Genomic DNA, 25,190 nt, shown 5'->3' on the forward strand with positions numbered 1-25,190 from the left:
CTCTTCTCCCCCCGCTATCTCTCATTTAGCCACTTATCCCTCTTCCCCTGAATTCTTCCTTCACACTTGACTGTCCTGTGCCTACTTCCCTCTCTTGCTTTCCCTTCCTTTCAATGTACTTATATTAACATATTTTATTAGTTCAGTCTTACTGATTCTGTTAGTTGCACATTTATTTTTCTTTTGCAGTTTCAGGAAGACCGGATTTACCGACATCTGGAACCCGCGCTGGCTTTCCAGCTGGAGCTAAATCGGATGCGTAATTTTGATCTTACCGCAATGCCATGTGCCAATCACAAAATGCACCTGTATTTGGGTGCCGCCAAGGTGGAGGCTGGTATTGAGGTGACTGACTATCGATTCTTTGTACGAGCGATTATTCGGCACTCGGACTTGGTCACGAAGGTGGGTGAACTTATGAAAACATTCATTTAGCACTGTTAAAAATGCCCTCAAAACTTTTTATGCCAATGTAGAATTACAATTAATGCCTAACCTAGCAGTAAGCTATTGGTAATGGTGATAATATGTCTGGCCAAAAAGAAGGTGCTCAAAGCAAGTGAGGGAGGAGGAGTGGAGGACTGACAGACTGAATTCAAATGTGTGATCCTGGGACTTTGTGGGGAATGTTGCAGTGGAGGTCAGAGTCAGAGAAACTGCAAAATCTAAGCAACACTGGGGTGGAAGAAAGAAGGCAGGTCACAGGCCATGATGCGATTTTAAAGAAAAGTTAAACATCAGTTGAATTGGGAGCAGTCAGCAAGAGAAGGGGTGATGAATAAGCAAGTTTTGAAATAGGGCAGGATACAGCTGAGTTTCTGATGAGCTGATGTTTACACTTGGAGGAAGGTGGTTGTAGGGGGAACAGCAGGAGAGCATTAGAGTGTTGAGCTAGGGGTGATGAGAGACAGATGAGGGTTTCAGCAGCAGATGGGCTGAGGCAATGTTCAGTTTTATGTTATGGAATTGGAAGTAGAAGTTCATTATGTTGGCGAGGATATGAGGATGGAAACTCCGTGCAGGATCAACTTGGATCCTGAGATTACAAACATTGTGGTTTAACCTTGGACAGAGAACAAGGAGGAGGGTGGAACCAATAGTAAAGTGCACAGTTATTGGTGTTTAATTGGAGAAAGTTTTCATTTTCACACGTCAGGATACCAAGCAAACAGTATGTTAGTATAGAAATAGTGGAGAAGTCAAGTATGGTGGGTGGAGATGCAGGATGTTGGAATTCATGTGAAAGATTATTTGTGTCTGAATTCCTAACCAAGTAAAAGCATGTCGATGAGGAAAGCGAAGGGCTAGGGCTCACTCTTTGGGGTACTGAGAGCATGGATTGTTCATGAGATGGAAGAGATGCCTTTGCTGGTGGTACTTGGGTTGAAATCTCATTGTTAAGAGTAGAACAAAAGTACTCCTGAACTGGACAATGATGGAGAAATGTTCAAGGAGTGAAACTCAGCAGGTCGAGCAACATTTATGAAGTGAGAAACAAAATTAATGGTTTGAGTCTAACATGACCGTGCTTTTCCGAGCATAGGAGAATAGGAGAATACTGCTTTTAAGCTGTATCTGACCACGTCTCATCCTTGTGATCACGACCTGCTGTCTTGACCCCATTCCCACCTAATAACCATGCTCATTGGTATTAACAATTGCAACCTACGTATCAAAACAAAGAGGAATAGTGCACCAGAGTTACAGTTCCAGAAAATTTAATTTCTGCCTTCAGTTCACGCCATTTCAATGCTGTAGCAGAAAATTGGCAGGAGAAATTCAGACTGCGAGTTTCAGGGAAGATGGGTGCAGATTTGGAAATGAACAGTCTTTCAACGACTTTGGATGACAAAGAAAATTTAAAGATGGGGCAGTATTTGCTAAGACGAAAGACATAAAATGATTTTTCAGGGAGTTGTAGGATTGACGGTTTTGATGCATAGGAGGCTATTGCTAATATCAGCAAGCATGGCGAGTAGGTGGGTCAGAAGACTGGGAGGTGGATCACAAGGATGAGGTGTGGTCAGATACAACTTAAACAGAGATGGCAGGAAAAAACTGTCACAAGACGAGGATCAGAGAGTGGATGTATGTAGGTTAACTGGGGAAAAGTAGCAGTGACAACGTTGGTGACAAAGAAATCCATGTTGAGCACGAAGGTGCGAGGAGATGCAGATTTAAGAAGACAGTTAGTAAAGAGTGTTCCAGGATGACCTTGAGTAGTGGACAATTTTAGCACAGGCAAATGAGGCCGAAACACTGAGGTGTAATCCAGTGTGATCTGCTGGTGGATTGTTAAGCCACTTGTTTGAGATATACATTCAGATCTGCACCCCTTAAACACAAAGGAGTAAATCTGATGCCCATATCAAAGGGAATAGCTGAGTTGTGAGAAAATTAAGGTTTTGCAGCAGATGAGGATTTTGCAGATGGCAGTTAGATTAGTTGATCAAGTCAACAAATGCAATGGATATTATGAGGAATTGTTAGCCAGAAGTTTAGAGGGTTGGGATTATGGAAATGAATTTATAACTGATTTACAGCAAAGATTTTTTTCCAAGGCACTGATGAGCAAAGAGTATGCTCTGGATCTGTGAGATATTAAGTGAGGGATGGTAGGTGAAAGTAGAATCCCTATGTATAGAAGCAGGCCATTTGGCCTGATGAATCCACACTGATCCTCCAAAGAGCATCCCATCCAGACCCAACCCACTACCCTGCCCTGTAACCCTGCATTTCCCATGTACCTAGCTTGCATATTCCTGAATACTGTGGGAACACTGTGGACAATTTAGCTTGGCCAATCCACGTAACCTGCACATCCTTGGACTGTGGGAGGAAAAAGGAGCTCCCAGAGGAAAAACATGCAGACACTGGGAGAATGTGCAAATGCCACATGGTCATGTGAGGCTGGAGTTGAACCTGGGTCTCTGGTGCTGTGAGGCAAATCAGTTTAGAAAAGTCTTAAATCCTTAGTATATTTTAGTTCATTTAAATTTTGAAAAGTGTGCTTCTCAAATAGGTATCAAATCATGAGTTATTTTGTGTGCTATAATTCTGAGCAACACTCTACTATGTTAATGTACATTCGAAGTCATTTTTCTATTTTACTGCATTTTAATGTAATTTTTGATGGTCTATTTCACTTAATATGATCTTTCTCCTAATTTGAAAAATCTCCTGAAGAAGTTGAACAAGCATAAAACTGGGAGAGCAGGTAGCACATTAATTAAAGTCTTGTGATGCTTTCAGCAATACGATTCCAAAGGCACGGCCTTGAATTTAAGGGTTGCTACTTCTTGATTTGAATTTGTTTTTTAACCAATGATTAAAAGTGACCTTAACTTTGAATTTCAGAATTCATTTGGTTTGCTTATTTTCAGTTAATTGAAGAAAATATTGTTATGTGCTGATTTTGTTCTCCATGTTTTCCTTATGTTGTTTAACTGTGGTTAACGTATGGGACTCTAATTGAATTTTTTTAAATTTTCGGTTTTCCATGGAGACTACGTCCTTTCTTCCTTCCCAGTTTTCTCTGTTGCTTTTCAGAAGGTTTTGATTTCTTGATGGGATATGGTGAGATACATGCCAGTTGTGTTCTCACATTTAAATGAGTGGACTTTATTGTGAGTGTGGGCTTCAAAACCAAATAGCCAAATGATCATAGCTAAATGTAATAATATGAGGTCCAGTTTGCCCATGTGTACTTCTGTTACAATTATTGGATGGTAGTTCGGAGAGGGATTCCTGATTTTATCTGAACCATTGCTGTGCTGTCTTCCAACTGAGATTTGCTTATTTAGTACGTGCTAGAGTACTCAGCTACTCATTGGATAAATTTGTTGTATGCCTTGGATGAAATTGCTTGCTTTTTCTCATTATTCTCAGTCTTATCTAGTTTGACACACCAAATAGATGCACCTTCAGTCTGCTTGACAAGAAATTGTCAATGCTAGTTGTATAAAACCACCATGGCATCCCTTCTGATGTCGTCTGCTCATTTCCCTTCACCTCCCACTCCCTGCCTATGGCTTCTTTCTGCCTCGACTATGCTAGTGTAGTCTTCACTCAGTGTTATTGACCTCAGCAAATCTCATACTGGGAGTAGATTTGAGCAGAACTTTAATGAGCTCCATTCATTTGTTGAGTCTTGCATCAAGTCACCACCACTCCATTGTAACTATCAGACGTGGACAAAGTATCAAGTCTTTAGAGGGGAGGGCGCCATGTTTCCTGTGCTGCTTGTGATTTAAATTCTTTATTACAGAATAAAATTCTTTAAACAAAACTGCACAGCGACTAGAACTTAGCATTGTTGGAAAGATCTGTGCCAACTTGCCAATGGGAAGTATTGTGTTATAGTGCTAGAGCATTTCAACATCTGTAAACATTGAAAACATGATCTTAAACAATCTGTATTTGTAACTTGTATCAATCTGGAATTAAAATAGCAGAACTAACATGCATGCCAGAAACTGGAACAATTCACTTTAACCATTAGCAATGCATTCCTACCAGAAGGAGCGCAAGGACGACTTAGAGTCATAGAGATGTACGGCATGGAAACAGACACTTCGGTCCAACTCATCCATGCCAACCAGATATCCCAACCCACTTTAGTCTCACCTGCCAGCACCTGGCCCATAGCCCTCCAAACCCTTCCTGTTCATACTTGCTGCCAAAAAAATGACATTGATGCAACTCTCTTTTTATGATCAAAATGAAATCGGCATAAATTTCACGTTCGATCAATCAGGTGGAGGAAGAATAGATTACTAGTGAATTGTTAATTGCTGTAGTTTGAACTTTCTCATATGAGGTGCTTGGTCTATTTTATGCATTATGTGGCTTATGATGCTGCTTTGGAATTTTTTTAAATGAACGAAATTTAGTACGGTTGACAAATAACTTTTATACTGATATTACTTGTGTCTGTAGGAAGCCTCATTTGAATATCTGCAGAATGAGGGAGAGCGTTTGTTGTTGGAAGCTATGGATGAACTGGAAGTAGCATTTAACAACACTAATGTTCGAACAGACTGCAACCATATCTTCCTCAACTTTGTTCCCACTGTTATCATGGACCCTTCAAAGGTAGCTACTGTCTTTGAAATTTTATTGAGAAAATAAATAAGTCAGTTCTACTATGATGCACTAGTATACTGATCATTCTGTGTCATAATCCAGTAAGTCAGGCGCATCCAATCTGCTATTAAAACCATAGGAATGAGTGACTTATCATCTCTGAGAACACTTTTGTGTTTGTGGGCTCATTAAATTTGGAGGAAACTAGTATTATCCAGCTTCTCAGCAATTTCAACCTCTTAGTGAAGAGATGAACCATTTCATCTGATGGCTAGGTCAAATATTGTCAACTTGAGAGACACTAGGACTTTTGTGAAATGGCACAGGTGACCGTGCACACTGTCAGCATATCAATAGTGCCTTGTATTGTCAAGAATGTGTGTCACATGGGAAGATCATTTTTTTTTGTTTTCAACATAGTAGTTGAAGCTGTTGCAACAGATTAGAGAGCTTCCTGTAGATACGTCTGTTCCTAGATTTAAAAAAATTGGTAACTTTGGCTGTACGCGGTCACCCTGAAATTGAATAATCCTTAGTTTATTATGACATCATATTGCTTGTGGTGCCTCCCTGGCTTGTCACATTGTGATGTGCCATCATACCTATCAAGAGCAAAATGTGTCTGATTTGATTCTTGCATTCGGCTGGTGACTGCATGGAAAAGTTAGGTTAAGTAAACATACATGGGATAGATGAAAGGTTCTTCATGCTCACCATCAACGCTGCTTATGCTGCAGAAAGATTCCAGATTTTGGTGAGGATAGGATTCGGCCCTTCAGTCAAATAGCCAGTCAACACTATAAAATAAAACAAAGAACTGTGGATGATGGAAATGTGAAACAAAACTAGGAATTGCTGGAAAAACTCAACCGGGCTGGCGCACATGTGGAGAGAAAGTAAAATTAATGTTTCTGGTCCAGTGACCCTTCTTCAGAACTTGAGGAACTCAGATATGCAGGAGGGTCACTGGACCTGAAACATTAACTCTGCTTTCTCTCCACATATGCTGCCTCTCCAGGGTCACAATTACAAAATAGTGTTTGATCCAATAGGTAAAGAAAATGCTAGAAACATTCAGTAGGTCTGACAGCATTTATGAAGAGAGGAACTGAGTTAACATTTCACATTGATTTTTCATCAAAACTGTAGCTAATATGTTTCAAAATTACGCTGTGGGCAGCCTATGTTTTGGCATAGTGACCTCCTTCAGTAAACCTGCAATGGATGAGCATTACATTTCTGCCTCTTCCTCCAGATAGAAGAGTCTGTACGTAGCATGGTGATGCGATATGGCAGTCGTCTCTGGAAACTGCGTGTGCTTCAGGCGGAGTTGAAAATAAATATTCGTTTGACACCTACTGGAAAGGCCATTCCCATCAGGCTGTTCCTGACCAATGAGTCAGGTTATTATTTGGATATTAGTCTGTACAAGGAGGTGACAAATTCCAGGACTGGACAGGTAAGAGAACATTACTCACATAATGGAATTTCAAGTATTGTTTTCGGATGTTTGTTGAGTAAGTATTGTATAGCAAAGTAGATGTATAACTTGTACAATGCATTTCTGATATCCTGGTAGGATTCCTGTTCACCAAATCTGGTCAGTTTTCTGATCATGGAGTAACTTAACTAATTTTGGTGGGGAGATCAGCTGGAATGAGGTTGGAGACTGGCTATGGAGGAGCTCTGTCTACTGTTTGTGCTTAAAGTTAGGGTGAGAGTCAAGGTGCTGTTTACTTTGTTGTTTAAAGGTAGGAATGGAAGTGGTAAAGTTGGAAGGAGGCAGGAAGTTCCATGAATAACAGAGCATGGTGGCTGAACCACACTGCCATTGAAGCTCACGTAGATGGACAGAAGACTATGTCCAATGTTAAGTGAGATGTTGATCATGCAAGAACATTAAATAGCCGAAGATCATGAAGATAAAGTGAGACCAGGCCAATAAGTGACCAGAAAAAAAGAATTTCTAAGTCTGCACTTAGAGATACAGAGCTTGAATAGAATAAGGTTGGTGGGTGTGCAGGAGGTAGTATGGGTAGGTAAGGTCCACTGTCGAGTAATGAATCCACTGAAGTGTGGAAAATTTGAGGTGATATGGTGCAAGCCAGACCGCTGCATGGTATTGTAGGGATCTAAGGTGATGGAGACAGGGAGAAAGACTGCTATGGAGTTGGAAGGAAACATTTGTTGTATGTGATGCAAGGTGTGCGATTTAGACATATTTTATGTCATTTGCCTTGAATGTTTGTTTTCAGAAGCAAGGTAATATCTGCTTTCTGATGGGCATAAATTAAATCGAGAGAGACCAATACCATGGTGTTGTACTGCAAAAGAAAGACATGAGACAGTGGAATAACCAGTAGTGTTGGAAACAAAGAACTTTGAGGGATACAGAAAGATGAGAAGCTGTGACTTTGACCACTACAGTTTGTGACTGACCAGGGCAAAAGCAGATTGGGATTAGAAGAGATGTAAACATAATTTCATTTACAATCATTTTGAATAGAACGTTGTGATTGTACACCAAAAGTGCTCTAAAGTTTGAGGTTATTCACTTAGCTCTAGAAATTAATAGCTTGTTCAAATGGCAAATGCTTTTGAGCTTGTGACCTCTGGATGAGAGACTGTTGGCATAGCTATTATATCTTGCAAAGTGATGAAGCAGAGAATGCCGCAGGTCTGATGGGATAAAGTTTTCAAGGTGAAAGCAAGATATGGAGAAGGTCAGCAGATACATCAGTTGCAAGACAAAACAGCGGAGTTGAAAAATGTTTGGGAGCGTGGGTATAGTTGCCCTTTCAAGGGGTAGAGGTTAGTGGCAGGTTGAATGAAAGATTGCCATGTTAATCCTGAACCTTTCTGTTCCATGGTCCAAATGTCAAAATGTCAGTTCATGATATCTCACATGCACATGTTGCAAATGTGTTCCTAAAGTGTCTGAATCACTCAGACTCTTTGGTACCCTTCTGTATAAAAATGTACATTTTACATTATTCCCTAAATCAACTTGGTATTCATCATTTTAATTTATGATGTTTGAGAAATTGAAAGATCCTCTTGCAGAAACAATGATTGAGCTCTGCTTTTTAGTAATTTGCAACCTGACCTTTTATTTGATATTCTTCTGATTGAGTTTATGATAATGAAATTACTGAATATGTGTCTGAAAGCCACAGCAGGAGGGAGATGAGGGCAAAAGGAGTGATTTAATCTTCTGTGTTCTCTTAGTGCCAGTGCTATTCTTAACCACAGTTGTTGTGGCTCTTTGTACAGCTTGATTACATTAGCTCATATCACAATGGCTTCAAGGCAAGCCTTTACTTGTCAGTAAATAATGCCATGACTTTTTTTTCCACTTGTAATTGTGTGGAATAAGACTTTTTTCTTCTGGTGAAAACTTTCATTTTCATTATATATTGTAAATGACAAAAGAGGTCAGAGAAATGGCTACTATGTAATACAGTGGAAGAGGAGATTAGAATGTTTGTGTAGGTAACCTCTGGTAGCCTTTAGAAAGATTCCTCTGAGACCACTCATAAGCATGATTGATTGCTTTCGTAGCCAGCTGCTGATGAAAGATATAGCAGCAGTGGATTATGGCAGGGATACCAATAGTGGCTCCGTTAGAGACGCACCACTAATCCTAAACCCGCAACATGCAGCAACTGATCAGAGTGTGCTTTGATGCAGGCTCAAGAAGAGTCCAAGGTCCGACTCTGGTGCAAAGTAAGTGGTGAAATCTGAACAAAAGGAACAGAGCCGTTTGGAAAGATGCAGCCCGTTGAGGAACATACAGCTGCATTCAGTTCTGTTGAGTGAATTGTGAAGGAAAGGCCTTTCTCTTCAGAAATTGTTTCAATAAGGTAGCTATTAAAGGTGGCAGGATATTTGACAGAGCTGTTAATACAGACAGCATTTAAAGTTCTATTAACAGGGGCATGGAGTTCAAGAGCATTGATGTTATGCTGCACCTGTATAATCCACTAGTTAGATGTCAGCTGGAGTATGGTGTACAGGTCTGGTGCTACACTAGAAACGATGTAAATGCTTTGGAAAGGATGCAAAAGAGATTTACAAGTGTTGTTCCAGGGATGAAATAAATCATAAATGAGGATAGATTGGAGAAGTTGAAACTATTTTCTTTGGAAAGGCAAAGACTGGAGGGAGTTTTGATAGAAGTGTTCAAAATCCTGTGAAGTCTGGGTTGAGTAGATAGAGTTTGTAAAAAGATTGAGAACCTGAAAGTACAGTTTTTAAAGTATTTTGGAAATGCAAGATCAGGAAAATCTTCTTTACGCTGAAAGTGGTCTGGGTTTGGAATGCACTACCTGGAAGTTTAGTGAAGGCAGGTTCAATTGAGACATTGAAGAGCTTATTGGATAATCATTTAACCACAAACAATGTGGACAATTAGGGGAAAAATGAAGGAGCTTGACATTTACTCTAAATGCTCAGCCAACTTTGACATGATGGGCGACATGGCCTCCTTCTGTATTGTAACAATTTTGTGATTTATTCAGAATAGCAGAAAGTGGGAAATGGGTCCCTTGGGGATCAACACAATTTCTAAATTTCACTGCAACAAATTACAAGAAGGCATTAACAAACTTGAAGATGGGCTTGTGGTCAGCAAATTAATTTCAACATTCATAAGTATGAGGTTTTAAGTAATAAAAATAGAAGTATACATTTCTTCTTGAAAAATAAAAATCCAAATTTGGTTGAGGATCGTGTGAATCTGGAAGTATAATAATGCAAATCAACATAAGTTGTGATGTAGGTCAACAAGTCCATAAGGAGAGCAAACCCGCACAAAGATTTATCTGGTAATATTATTCCAAACTTGAGTTACAATAAGGCCACAGTAGGAGAACTGTAAGGTTTTTGGTCATTATATTTTAGGACAAAGTCAGAAGTATTAAAGAGGATATTAAAAACATTTACAAAGATAACACTGGAAGTATAAGGTTATATCTATTGGAAAAGGATAAACCAGTTGAGTGATACCTCTATTTTAAAATGATTCTGGTGTGTTACTTAACAGAAATCATTGAAATTATGAAATGTTATATACAAGACACAAAATGTATTTCTACTTATGGGCAAGAGCATAACTAGACACCATCAATACACAATTGTCAAGAAATACCTTTGGAAACTGAGAAGAAACATCTTTCGCCAAACCATGTGCTAATGTGGAAGATGCTATCTCACAGAGGCAGTGGCATAGGTACATTTAAGGAAATGCTTGATAAACATCAGGGAGTAGGAAATCGTTAGGTGAAGATGGATGTGAGGCAGCATGAGTTTTGCTAATTCTTAGTGTAGCCACATAATAAAACTTGATAACTTCTGAATCTCAAAGTATTCCAAATATAGGTATAGCAAATAATTATTTTGTTAATAGTTGTATTACTCCAATTAATATCTTTACATTCTGGCATATAAATTTGCTGAAAAGTAACTTTGAATTTGCCTTAACTGTACTTAACTGTTTCTGTCTTTCAATAACAGATTATGTTTCAGGCCTATGGAGATAAACAGGGACCATTACATGGAATGCTGATTAACACACCCTATGTTACCAAAGACCTTCTGCAATCCAAAAGGTTTCAAGCCCAGTCTCTTGGAACAACATATGTATACGACTTGCCTGAAATGTTCCGGCAGGTAAGTATGACACTTTAGAATACTGCTGTTTTCATGATGGTGGTTTGAGTGGAATCTGCTGTGTATGTTTGTCAAGTTAGTTAAACCAAGCAGGACAGTAGGAAACGTGTTGCAACTGTTTAGGGTATCCTGCATTAGGGTGAAGAATAGTCTCCGGAGATCCCTATTTCTGATGACTTTCCACCCCATTATTGAACATGTTCAGTTGTGGACAAAGAGGACAGAACCAAGCAAGATTATGAACCCAGAGGAAGTGAGGACTGCAGATGCTGGAGATCAGAGTCCAAATGTGTGGTGCTGGAGAAGCACAGCCGGTTAGGCAGCATCCGAGGAGCAGGAGAGTCATTCCTGCTGAAGAGCTTATGCTCAAAACGTCGACTCTCCTGTTGCTCAAATACTACTTGACTGGCCAAGATTATGAACCCTCCTCCTTTTCTCCTACCTGAAATAGGAATTGCCAGTCGGACTGTCAAGGCACGCATAGGATTGGTGACCATTTTGGGGAATTACTGCATAGAACAGTGCAAAATGTCAGGTTTGGAGGCAATTAAATGGTGGGAGTGACGTTTTTAATGTTATATGATACTTTTGCACTTGGAAGTTTCTCAGTTTGTTATTGGTTTATCAATACGTACAGTGTTTAAGAAAGCTATGTGGTTCATTGTGTCTGCACTAGCCCCATGAGCAATGAAAAGTTAATTCCAAAACTTTTATCTATTAAGAACTCCTCTGTTTTGTCATAATTTTCCTTAAGGTATTCAATGGTCTGTCTTTGAACCGTACCACATACCAAAGCATTCCAGCAACACCGTGTGCAGGAATGTTTATTAATCTCTGTCCTCACTCCCTCCTAAAATTGATGATCGCCAACAACCAAACTGAGGAAATACTCTTCCTCTGTCAAGACTCTTCAAAATTTTGAAACCTGTGTTGTAGACAGAAATATCAAAGAGGAGTCTTGAGTTCTGTGTTCAGTAGTACAAGTGGCCTCAACTCACATCTCTTTAACCACATATGGGAGAGGCCAGAGACAGCTCCAAATCTGGCTTTCATGTGGGGCCCAGTTTCCCTTTTAAATACAGCTCAGATCGGAGAGAGGTCAATGACACTAACTTTCTCCCATCCTGACCTCTCTTTGTACAACCTTCCTTTGCCATCTTTCTGTGCTGGTACTTTCAGAATTAATGTTTACACCATTTATTCCTTTATCTTCCCTAATGATGTAGTGAGCTTCTTTTACTGCCTACAAACATTTGTTGAAGGAATTCGACTAACTCTTTCACACTAATTTGTTGTCTTCATTCCTAAGTTATAATTACCAGCAAGTTGACAATTCTATAGGATCAGACTTTTCCATCTACATTTTTACTGAATAACAGACTTCAAACTGGCTTAAATAAGCCTTTCAAAAATATCCCTTATTTAAATGCTTGTGTTTAGAATGGCCTGTTTACAGAAACCCAAGTAAATTCCCAAATGTTTTTTCTCACCTGGACCATTTTATGAGCCTATGGGACTTCTCATTATCTTATTTAGTAACTCTGTACGGGGGCTACAAATCTGGCTGTGAACATCTGCTACATGTAGCTACAACTTCTTTCAGCCATCTTGTGTTAGCCAAAAAGTTCCAGGTGGCCATCTTGTCAACTTGAACTGCTACAACAACCTCTGTGGAAATTTTTTCTTGGTTTTCTCTATGGAAACACTCCTGATACCTTGGATTTTCTCGTAACTGTTGATTCCCATCTCTGGCATCACACCTATAAAATTAATCCATATTCTTTCAGTGGCCACTGATAAAAATTCACAAACTCTTTGGACATAGTTGTTCTCCTTCAAGTGTGTGTTATGCATATTCCAAGTCACTTATTGCGAAAGGATCAAGGCTGATTCCAGTCCTTTGCTCAGCTTCCCGCCATGTGCACTTCCATTAGGCATCATCAGCTATTTATGTGTAACTGAGACCTTAGTTAATTTTTCCTCTCCTTTCCTTGGGAGTTACGTGTAGCACCCTGACGTATTTCTACAACATACCCCTCTTGAGGAGTTGTAAACAAAGCATGCATTTCAAGTCTGTCTCTACTTTCTGTTTATGAATTCAGTAACAGGATAAATGAGGAACATCACATAAATAGTTCATAAATATTTTTGATATATAGTATCGTACAACATGTCTTTAGAATGCATTTAAATATTTATGCACAATATTTCAGCTTAACCGTTTTAAAGCTTACTTTTCATTTTGAAGTCTTTAATCAAACTATGGACATCTATGGAAGTGCAGGCCTATTTACCCTCCCCACCTGAAGAGCTGCTGACATTCACTGAGCTGGTGCTGGACAGTCAAGGTCAGCTCGTACAGCTGAACAGGCTACCTGGAGGCAATGAGGTAAGTGTAGAGAATTTGGAAAATTTGCTGCATTGCAGCCATTTTTCTAATTTTTACCAAACACAAATTAATTGGCATTGTTGACGAACAACAAATGATTGAACTTCATCTCTTCTTTGGTAGTATTAGCTTGAATATGCTGATAATGACAAATCAGGACAATTCACAACGTTAATATAAAGGGAGACAACATTTTAAAACTGTATGAGAAGTGTGTCCAGTATGATGGCTCTGTTGACAATGGACTCTGACTGGTAGAGATGTTGCCACGGAAAAGATACTAGTTAGAGGTTGACTGACAGTTAATTGTCAAACTTTAAATTTAAACCAAGTAAATCGACTCTGACTCTGACTCTAATCCAGCAGGCTTTGGGATAGAATAAAATGAATACAAATTCAAAAGCTTTAATATCCTCTTTACACTGTTTTAACTTTCGGTCATTTAGTTGCCCTTGTATGCTTGTTTATATAATTTATACTTATTGTTACCAATTTTGCTTTAAATAGCTTTGTTTAAATGTCACAAACATTGGAATCTGGAATATGTTATCTCGCACCTTAAAAGTAGCATAGAAATAATGTCAATTTTCTTTGTTCTCTACTAAAACTAGAGTATTAACGTAGCTGTGCTGAAGCTGCTGATTCTTTGCTGAAGCCTGATTTTGAAGATGCTGGGAGCTGTCTAGCACCTCATTCATTGATTGTCAGAAAGCTTTTTGATTAGGGATAAGGGAATGCATGAGAGCTTGGCTTTTTGAGTTTGATTTATTGTTATCATATGTACCGTGATACCGTGAACAGTGTTGTTTTGCATGCTATACAGGCAGATCGTACTATACCAAGTGCATCAGGGTAGCAGAACAGAGTACAGAATACAGTGTTACAGCCACCGAGAAGGTGTTGAGGGAAAGATCAACATTTACATTTGAGAGGTCCATTCAAATGTTTGATAACTGCAGGGAGGAGCTGTTCTTGAATCTGTTCGTATGTGTATTCAAATTTTAATATCTTTTGTTCAAAGCAAGAGGGTGGAAGAGAGTATAATTGGGGTGGGAGGGCTCTTTGATTATGATGCTTGCTTTTGCGAGGGAGCGGGAAGTATAGAGTCAATGGATGGAAGACTCATTTGCAGAACAGGAGTAAACCATAGGCTCCCTTACCCTTATTTTGGCACTGGATGCAATCATGGCTAAACTTGCGCTTCAACTCCATTTTGCCACCTACTTAATGCATCTCTTGATTCTCTGAAAGACCATGGCCTTAAGTAGATTCAAAGGTAGACCATTCCAATGATTCACAATCCTCTGAGTAAAGAAATATCTTCTCATCTCAGTCCTAAATGCTAAATTCCTTATCCTGAGACTGTGTCGCCTCCTGTTCTAAATTCCCCAGCTAGAGAAAGCCATCTTAGCGAGTTCTGAGAAGATTTGCAGCTCAGGTTGAGGTTCTGGATGTAGGTTTGCTCGCTGAGCTGGAAGGTTCTTTCCAGACGTTTCATCACCCTAACGGGTCACATCCTCAGTGGGCCTCAGGTGAAGTACTATATATGATTCCTGCTTTCTATTATAGTACATTATAGTATACCTGTTATTTTGTTGCCCACTCACTTAATCTGTTTGTATTTCTTTACAAACTCTTTGCATCTTCCTGTCAGCTTAACTGCCCAGAGGGCAGCTGAGAGTCAACCACATTGCTGCCGGTCTTGAGTCACATGTAGTCCAGACCACGTAAGGTGGCAGTTTCCTTCCCTAAAGGACATGACCGAACCAGATGGGTTTTTCTGACAATCGGCAATAGATTGATGGTTACCATTAGACTCTTAATTCCAGATATTTATTGAATTCAGATTTCACCATCTACTATGTTGGCTTTTGAACCTGGGTCCCGGAACATTACCTGGGTCTTTGGATTAACAATCCAGTGATAATACTAGGCCATCAACTCCCCGGAAAATTAACAAACTTGCATATTTTCCTCCTGGTCTTGAAATCCATAAACTGGGCGGTGGAATTATACTTGTTGCAACTTGAAAGTTAACCCCATTTTTTTATACTCCCTAACTGCTGTCCATGAACTAATCCTCCATGTGTGGATTTATATTACCACATCTCCTCTGAGCCTTTTCTTGGATATTAGCCTTTTGTGTGGTACCTTATTGAATGACTTGTGGAAATATACCTTTGTCTTCTATTTATCTACCAGTTTATTTAATTGGTAAAGAAACATAAATTTACCAAACAGAATTTCCTTTTCATAAAATCATGCTGACTCTGGTTATTGAACTTCTAAGTCCTGAAGCTTCCTTAATAATAGATTCTATGATTTTCTTGATCACTATGCCAAGCTAACTGGTCTGTAGATCTTTGTTTTCTGTCTCCTTTCTTGATTAGCAGCATTACCTTCAATAATTTTAAATTTGTTAGGACTGTTCTAGAATGGAATTTTGAAATTCATGCCCTATACAACAACTATATCTATGACTGCTTCCTGTAGAACCTTTGGATGTAGGCCATCAGGTTCTGGGGATTTATCAGCTGATAAATCTAATCTGGTTCTTCTGTGCCATTTGTAAATATTCACAGCCAGGAGAGTTTCTTCTTGCAAGCCCAGGACACTCAGGCATATTTTTTTATGCCCCTATTGATATCCTGGCTGAGACCAGTTAACTCAGTACAGACCACAGGACTCCTGATGTGCATTGATAATGACCATACCTTAGTGAAAGCAGAGTTTTGTATTTACTGTCACACAAGTGAGGAAAAATTTTCATTTATATACCTTTCCCAGCTTCACTATGTCCCAAAGTATTTTCCTGCAAAATAAGTACTTTTGGAAGGAGTAGGGAAAAGTAGGGTAGATGAGCAGACTAGTACTTGGGTGTTACTGATCACTGAAAATATCAGTAATTGGGGGTACAAGAAGTTTTGCTTCCTGAAAGATGGGATTAAAGGGGCCAATTAAACTTCTGAAAGATTGTCATCCATGAAGCTTTTGGAACTGAAGTTACAGCCCCATTGGCGATAGATTTACAGGTATCCCTCCCTAATTCCACCCCTCCTGCTTATCATGATCTCAGACCTGTTTTGTCCTGGGACAAAATTATAGTTTCTAAATGCCAAGTTTATATACAATGGTTCCTAAAAGGATTTGCTTCACTGCTTTTTGGCTGAGGTACATTTTGGCAAAATTGCAAAAATTTAGGCTTAATTTTTATCTGCTTATCTTGTTGTAAGATTTTTTTTAAAACACACTAAATTAGTTTGAGCTTTTTTAATCTTATCTGTACTGTATACACCATTTTCATGTGGATCACCAGAATCATTTCTTTAACAATAATCATGTTGCCAAATGCACAAAGCTTTGCAAAGAATTGAACCCAGCCACACAATTTCCATTCTGTACTGCATTTGATGAAAGCTGGGAAAATGGATAATTCCCAAAGGAACAGAGCTTGCTCCTGCTTGAAATTACCAGCAGCTCTGTGCTGCCTGGACTTGACCATGTAACGTTTGCTCTGTCTGGAGCTGTACAAACGGTTTGTAATGCCACACTGTAACATTTCAACAACTCCAAAATAAGATTTGGTGTTCTAATTAAAGAGAGAGGCTTCGGGTGGAAAGAACTCATTTATAAAATAGAGTTTAGCTTCTGCCGCCAGTGAAATAATTAATGAGCAGGGTAGTATTTTTTGATAGAAAAATCAGAAGGAAAAGAAATGCAAGTTTAACCCTTCAAAGGCTGCAAGACTTCAACATTTCTGAGTTGTCTTCTGATCAACTACATACATAAAGCACATTTGTTTTGAACTTGTTCTTGATGTTAATTACAAAGCGTTCATCTGAAATTCTTTTGCTCTTTAATAATGTATTAACCTGCTTATTTCAGATGGGTTCCATTGAAATCAAATGTGTAAATTCATTCATTATTTGTGACAATGATGCAATTTCAACATATATGAGAATTGTGGTCCTGTCAGGTAAATCACTATTTACAGGGCAAGTGGAATGAGGAGTCCCTTTAGTCAATATTTCAAATGAGCATGTTTCCTTAAGACTATTCAATATCATCGTCTTTCTACACTGTAACTTGTTTTTAATAATTTTATTCTCCGTATCAAAGATCTATGTTCTCAGGACACCCCAAAGGGCTTCACATTGAATTAAATACAATCATGTACTGCCATTGTTGTTTGTATCCATGATTGTCAGTGTAACACTGATAAGACATTTTGTTTTTTAAAAAAGGGAAATGTTAGTCAAGACGTGAGCAGAACTCCCTTTTCTTTCTCAAATAATGCTGTGCAATCTTTTCCATTCTCATCCATATGACACTATCCGTTGCAGTACAGTACTCACTCTGTATTGCAGTAAAATGTTGGCATAGGTCATAGGCTTAAATCCTGAAGTGGGACTAAAATCTATGATCATCTGAGGATGCTACTTCTGGGCCAAGCTGATCTGATCTATCAGTTAACATTTGGTTGGTGTGCATGGAATTGAACCACCAAAATTAGAAAGGCTTTAGGATCAAACAAAGTCAATATCACATTAGTTAAACCAGATTAATAGGAAGAAATTGAAATTAGTTTAATTGTTCAGTTTAGGAAAGGGCTATCAGTAAGATTTCCATTTCTGCCTTTCGAAATGTTTGATGCAGGCTAAAATTAAGATTGTGCTTGATTATGTTGCCTTCCATAGTCATACATCCTGCATATTTGTCCAATCCTAATTATGCCTGCCACAATTAATTTGCTCACTTAGCCTCTGAATGCCTGATCACAGGAAGGTCAAAGAGAACTGTGCTGTTTGGATTGATTTATTAATATTTGAATTATTAATTCATTTACTTTCCCCTTTTCTCAATGACAACTCTCTTGAGATCAAGACCTTGTCCTGAGAGAATCTCAAATTCATTTTTGAACTCCCTGTGGCGCTGTACTTTGAAAACAACAATAGGTTAGATTTGCTCTTCGTGGCCAGTCATTCATAACATTTACTCTTGCAGTTGTCCATAGATTTACTATGGGTTTTTGAATTGGAACTTGCTGTTAATTAGGACCGAAACAATACAGCACCCAGTGGAGGGATTTGGGACCTGTATGAGCAAGGCAAACCACTTTATACCTCCTTAATTAATCAAATTAGAGAATCATTAAAGAACTGAATGAAGAATTGTTAGTTTGTATACTTAATTCATTGTATTCAGGCACATAAGGTGAGAAAAGAAGAAAGAAAAGCATTGAGAAATAAAGCAGAATGAAAATATAGAAGATCATACTTTCTAATTTTTTTAAACCCTTCATTAAGTCAAAAGTAATGCCAGCAATGTTAGTACAATAATTAAGATTTGGCATGCTGTTTAAAAATTTACTTTCACTAGAACGAACAAGCCCTAACTTTTTCCTCATGTTTCAGTGGGCAACTATCCCATAAGTGAAGTCTGATTTAAGAGGAACATGGATAGCTTCATTGTTATTTCCATTGTACTATCCAGCCTTTTTAATTAATATGTTGCAGAGCTAGATCACCTGGATAAAATAACTTCTTGCAATTTGTATTTGTTCAGTGAATGAGTAACATTAGAATTAGATATTTACGTAAAATCGGGTCTGATTTAAAAATATAGTTTATTTGCTACAAAATGCATTCTTGGAACAAAAGAACCAAAAACAAAGACAATGAACTGCGGATGCTGGAAATCTGAAACAAAAACAAAGATTGCTGGAGAAACTCGGCAAGTCTGGCAGCATCTGTGGAGTGAAAGCAGAGTTAATGTTTAGGTTGAGTGACCCTTCCGAACTTAAGAAGAACTCAGAACTGAAGAAGGGTCACGGGATCCTGAGATGTTAACTCTGCTTTCATTCCAGAGATGCTGCTAGCCCTGCTGAGTTTCTCCAACAATTTTTGTTTCGGAGTTCTAACATCTGGGGTTATTTTTAAATCTATTTGAATACAGATATTAAAATATCTAAGTTTTTCAATGAAAATGATCATTACAAAACTTATTGGGAGTACTTTGATCAATTTGATAAGCATACTGTTGTGGTTCTGTTCGCCGAGCTGGAAGTTTTTGTTGCAAACGTTTTGTCCCCTGGCTAGGCGACATCATCAGTGCTTGGGAGCGTCCTGCGAAGCGCTTCTTTGATGTTTCCTCCAGTGTTTATAGTGGTCTGTCCCTGCCGCTTCCGGTTGAAGACAGGAAGGCAGCTAACAATCCGCATACATGAACATCAACTAGCCACGAAACACCACGACCAGCTATCCTTAGTAGCCACACACGCAGACAACAAGCAACATGAATTCGACAAGGACAACACTACTATCATAGGGCAAGCCAGACAGAGAACAGCCAGGGAATTCCTAGAGGCATGGCATTCATCCACAAACTCCATCAACAAACACATCGACCTGGACCCAATATACCAACCACTACAGCGGACAGCTGAAACTGACAACCGGAAGCGGCAGGGACAGACCACTATAAACACCGGAGGAAACATCAAAGAAGCGCTTCGCAGGAGGCTCCCAAGCACTGATGATGTCGCCTAGCCAGGGGACGAAACGTTTGCAACAAAAACTTCCAGCTCGGCGAACAGAACCACAGCAACGAGCACCTGAGCTACAAATCTTCGCATAAGCATACTGTTGAGTTTAGAACTTAATAAGGCAGGCTGACGTACCTCTTTGTACCAGATTTGGTGGCCTTTAGTGGAGATCAGTTGGTAGAAAGAGAATGCTGCTGAAAGTATACCATATAATTGATCTTTGTTATGATATGTATACTCATGTAAAGAGGACCCACTTGGGAAAGGAAAGTCAGTGTCCAGAGAACTGCATCCAGGCATGATCCAGAATCTTCAGAAAGAGGGAAAAAATAGTTAATTTTCTCTGCTTGACCATTTTAGCAGCAATGTTATGAAAGGAGCTTCCTCATCAGTTAAGCGATCACACCATGCATTTAGTAGCATGGTAACCTACGTTTTATAGAGTCAGAGTAATAGTCATACAGCACCGAAATGGGCCCTTCAGTCCAGCTCTTCTGTGTAGATCAAGTTTCCCAAAGTACACTAGTCCCATTTTCCTGTGTTTCGGCCCATATCCCTCTAAACCTTTCATATTCATGTACTGTCCAAATGCCTTTTAAATTTTGTAACTGTTCCTGCATCTTCCACTTCCTCTGGTAGTTCATTCCACATACAAAACACCCCTCAGGTGAAAATGTTTACCCTCTGGTCTCTTTTAAATCTTTCTCCCCTTATCTTAAAAATAAGCCCCCTAGTTTTGAACTCCCCTACCCTAGAAAAAGAATTTTGCTATTGACCTTATCTATGCCCCTCATGATTTTATAAACCTCTTTAAGGTCATCTTTCAACCTCCGGTGAAAGAAGTCCCAGTCTCTCCTTTAACTCAACCCTCCAGTTCTGGTAACATCCTTGTAAATCTTTTCTGCACCTGCTACAATTCAGTATTATCCTTTCTATAGCAAGGTAACCTTTTTATCTTGTGATGGATCATGAAGCTGCTGATGCAGTAGTTATGGATTTGATAAGATTTTATTTTGTCACAACAAGTGAGATAACTTGGGGGATTCTTTATCTTGGCAATAGATAAAGCTAACTTGTTGCTTAACAATAATTTAGAATAATTATTGCTGTTTTCTTTTTGACTCAAAAAAAACTACAAAGATAATTTCAGTCACTAAAACAATTTTTTCAGAGGTTGAACTTAATAATTCTGGCATACTGGCAGGTTAAGAAGAGATGCGCACCTTTTATGTTCTTCTGCAGAAATTCTTTTGAAAGATACAAAACAAACTAATTCCAGTAGAATTTGAAAAGATTCCATTGTAACTTGTTAAGCCTTTACTGGCTATCCGATATAGTGTTTTCTAATCCTTGATGGTTTACACTTACAGGATAGAGAAGGATTCTTATACACTTGATTTTCCATCCTTATTTAGACTCCAGACTGCCAACTAAACTAAGATTCCAGTAGAAACACATTGTTCAACGTAAAAGGCTTTATTTGGGAAATTCTGTTTGCCATCAAATGGTAATGGTCGATCACTGCTTGCCTGCTACCTCTTTCTGAAAATGTTAGTCTGGATTTCATAGTCAGTGGTGAATCAGTGTGGTTGCCAATGACCACTAAGAAAACTGTCTGCAATGACCTCTATGGCATTGATTTCTCTTTCCCAACTTGCTTTGAATCTGGCACCAAGGGATTCCAGGTGTCTCGTGAAATCAACAAATAAGATTAGCTATATCAAGTAGCCTCTCAGACAACAAAAAACAGAAAATAAAATGTGTTGAATTTATGACTTCCAACTGAAATTTTAAGAGTGTGAAATAAATAATTGACACACTCATATACAATCAAAATCGAAGCTGAGCTCCCACAAAAGTTTCTAAAATTATTTTTTAAATGGAGAAATTAGACATTCCATAAATCTGAAATTCACTTTATTGCGCCAATGAGAATGTCCCAGCAGATAATTGATGAACCTAGAGTTCCACTGAAAATGCAGTTAAACTTTTTTCAAGGTTTTTATAGGGATCGCTGTCAGCAGCCACTCACTGACCAGTATGGTTGTCCTTGTCACTCATCATGGATTCTGTGGGTCCTTGTCTTGCTAATGAAACTAATCCTGGTGCTACATCTTTGACTACACATTTAACAGGTGTTTTCAGGAGGTGGAATTGATCCTAGGCCTTGACATCTCTGGCATTCCCCTCTCCGGTTTCTTTTCCGTACTTTCCTTTGTCAACAGTTATTCTCAAAGAATTGTGTCCCTTCGTGTAGGAGCTTCCTACAAATTGGTTTCTTCTGAAGGCAGGTCTCCCGTGCATTGACATCTATGTTACATTTCTTGGGGGTAGCCTTCAATGAGTTTTTGAAACACTTCCATTGTCCTCCTTGTATAAATGCCTTCCTTGAGCTGGGCGAAGATGATTTACTGTAGCAGTTAGAATTCAGGCATTCTAAGCAGGTAGTTGGCCAGCAGAGTTGGTTTTGGATGGCCATAGACCCTGCTGGTATTATTGGTTGCTTCAAGAATGCTGATGTCATATGCCTGTTCTTCCAGCTAAGGCGGTGAATCCTTTTCAAACAGCATTGATTGAACCTTGAGGTGATGTATATGTGAGATCCAGATTTCGGAGCCAAAAATAAGAGTTCAAAGGATGACTGCCTTATGCGCAAGGATCTTGGTTTCAGCAAGGATGTCACGGTCATCGAAGTCAGTCATCCTTAGGCCTAAAGATGGTGCTCACAGATAGGATATGGAGTTGGGTCTCTGTATCAATATCACCTTTTAGATAAGAAGTAGTAGCCCAAGTAGAGGAAAAGTTCCACGTTTGGGAGGGCTTCTCAGTTGATTTTAATGGAAGGATGGATTGATTAATCTTGAACTTGAGGCTGAGACTAGTTCTTCAGTATGCCTCTGCAAAGGTATAAAGCAAGGCTTGAAGATTCTGATCCTGTCATCTGCATACTGAAATTCCATGAGAGGTCGGTGTCACTTTATCCTTGGATTCCGACCAGTTGAAGTTGCAAAAGTTTCTATCTGTTCTTTAGATTAAGTCCACACAACAAGGAAGCTTGATCTTGATGAGAAGAAGAATGATGGCAATAAAGATAGAGGAAAAGGTGGGCACAAAGATGCATCCCTGCTTGACCTTGAAGAACTTAGTCGTATTACTGTCAGTCAGGACCTTCACCAACATCTTGTCATGGACGAAATGGAGAATGTTGATGAATTTCACTGGACAAGTGGCCTTTGACAGGGTCTTCTGTAGCACTTCCTGATTGAGTCAGAGGTCTTGGTCAGGTTCATGAAAACTTTGTAGGCTGCTGTTCTGGCATTTTTCTTGGCTTTGCCAAGCAGAGAAAATCATATCTATAGTTCCACAATTTGGTCAGAATCCACACTGGCTTTAGAAATATAAGATTTCCTCAGAGACTGGGTGATTGAGAGTAGGGAGATGTTGTGCGCAGAGTTTCAGCTCCTTGGCCTTCAGTCCATCATTAGTTCGTGATTTCCCTCATCCTACTTTGTAACTCCACCGCTGCTGTTTGATCAGATCTCTTCTTTGACTCATTAATATCATTTTGCCAAGAGAGCTTTCTTCTTGTTGATGATGACTTGGATGATGATATTCTTGTCAAAACAGTCTTGATGTTTCCTGGGCTCACATATGATGGTTTCTTCACAGCATGAAATGATTGCTATCTTCAGTTGTTTTCAGATTTTCTCTACTCCATTAAAATGATTTTAGTGAAGACATTGTTGGAAGGTCACTAATCTGCTTGGCTCTTGAAGCTGCTCAGCTTTGAGTATTTTCCTGAATTATTTCTTCATCTTCTGCTGCTTCTGGTGTCTTTTGATTCATTATAAAGGAACGGATGAGCTGGTGATTTGTCCAGGAGTTGTCTGCACTGACCATTGCTGTTTTCATGAAGACATCTGTTTGATGTCAGTATCAAATGATGATGGTGTCGATCTTGTGCTTAATGCTTTGCTCGTGGGTGCATGGAAGAATCTTGAACTTGTCTTTAAGGTGACGACCAGCTGTGGTCTACATAGTGGGTGAGCAGGAGAATTGCATTGGAGTTGCAGTTTCCCATTCTTTCCTTTCCATTGACTCCTTTTCAGAGGTGGGAGACATTTCCAACCCTAGCTTTGAAGTCTCCAAGAAGGATGATTTTAATTTCTTTGGGATTTTGGTGAGTATGGTGTCCAAAGTGTTGTAGAAGCCTTCTTTGGCATCAAGTATTGGAGAATAGGCATTCATGGCTATTACTTGCTGGATCTTGGCAGGTTGTATAGTGATTGTTGCTGCCAAAAGGGAGCTTCAAGAGTCAGTTCACAGGTTTGTTCTTGGCGAATACAATTCCATGCATCTTGTGTTGATCCTTGAGTGTTCCTTTCCAGAAGAAGGTATAACCACCATCTTCTTTCCTCAGCTACTCTTCACCTCTGTTCGGGCCTCCTGCAGGGATGCAATGTGAGTGTTGAAGTTAGCGAGTTTTGAGAAGATTTGCAGTTCAGGTTGATGTCCTGGATGTACATTTGCCTGCTGAGCTGGCAACATTGTCAGTGAGCCTCAGATGAAGCACTTGGTGGTATGGCACGCTTTTTATTTATTTGTTTGAGTTTCTTTGGGGTGGTGATGTCATTTCCTGTGCTGATGTCATTTCATATTTTTTTTCTCCAGGGGCAGTAGATGGAATCCAAGTCAATGTGTTTGTTGTTAGAGTTCCGTTTGGAGCGCCATTCTTCTAGGAATTTTGGAAGGTCATTTACAGAATGCCTGGCAAGAACTGTAACAAACACTACATTGGACAAACAGGCAGAAAACTAGCCACCGGGATACATGAATATCAACTAACCACAAAAAGACATGACCCACCAAGGAAGGACACCACTTCGACTGGGGCAACATGTCCACCCCAGGACAAGACAAACAGAGACATGCCCGCGAGTTCCTAGAAGCGTGGCACTCCAACCGGAACTCTATCAACAAACACATTGACTTGGATCCCATCTACCACCTCTTGAGAAAAAGAACAGGAAATGACATCACCACATGAAATGACCTAACCAACGCAACGAAACCTAAACACACAAATAAAAAGCGGGCCATACCACCAGTGCTTCACCGGAGGCTAACTGATGATGTTACTTAGTATGGTGACGAAATGTCTGAAAGCAAACCTTCCAGCTCAGCGAGCAAACTTATATCCAGTGTTTGAAGTGTCTGAGTTCCTGGACAACAAGGGCAGTTTTTTCGTTCAAGATGATGATTTTGCTCTTAGCCATGACGGTTCATGCATTCCAGCTTCTGAGATTGAGTTTGACTTTGGTTTTCAGACTGCAGGTAGATCAGTCTGCTGGATGCAGTTTTCCAGCCAGGTTGATGACCGAGCAGACCAATTTTTAGGCACCTTTTGTCGTTTCTTTCCTGTGCAGGGTGAGCACAATGCATCCTGAAGATCAGGCCTACTCAGTCGTGAAGAAAGCTGCTGAAATCTCTGTTATTCCTTTT

The 25,190-nt window shown here is 39.4% G+C and overlaps 1 protein-coding gene across 2 annotated transcripts in view; it reads left to right on the plus strand.

Moving 5' to 3' along the window:
- The window catches only part of acaca (acetyl-CoA carboxylase alpha), a 263,482-nt gene that overhangs the window by 122,404 nt on the left and 115,888 nt on the right, over positions 1-25,190 (plus strand). For both annotated transcript variants that reach the window (XM_043718470.1, XM_043718471.1), the window contains 5 exons: positions 190-405; positions 4,939-5,094; positions 6,341-6,544; positions 10,600-10,755; positions 13,004-13,144. In XM_043718470.1, the coding sequence (XP_043574405.1) occupies positions 190-405; positions 4,939-5,094; positions 6,341-6,544; positions 10,600-10,755; positions 13,004-13,144 (873 nt within the window). The remainder of the gene's footprint in view (positions 1-189; positions 406-4,938; positions 5,095-6,340; positions 6,545-10,599; positions 10,756-13,003; positions 13,145-25,190) is intronic.

Source organism: Chiloscyllium plagiosum, chromosome 28 (assembly GCF_004010195.1).
Source record: "Chiloscyllium plagiosum isolate BGI_BamShark_2017 chromosome 28, ASM401019v2, whole genome shotgun sequence".
NCBI lineage: Eukaryota > Metazoa > Chordata > Chondrichthyes > Orectolobiformes > Hemiscylliidae > Chiloscyllium > Chiloscyllium plagiosum.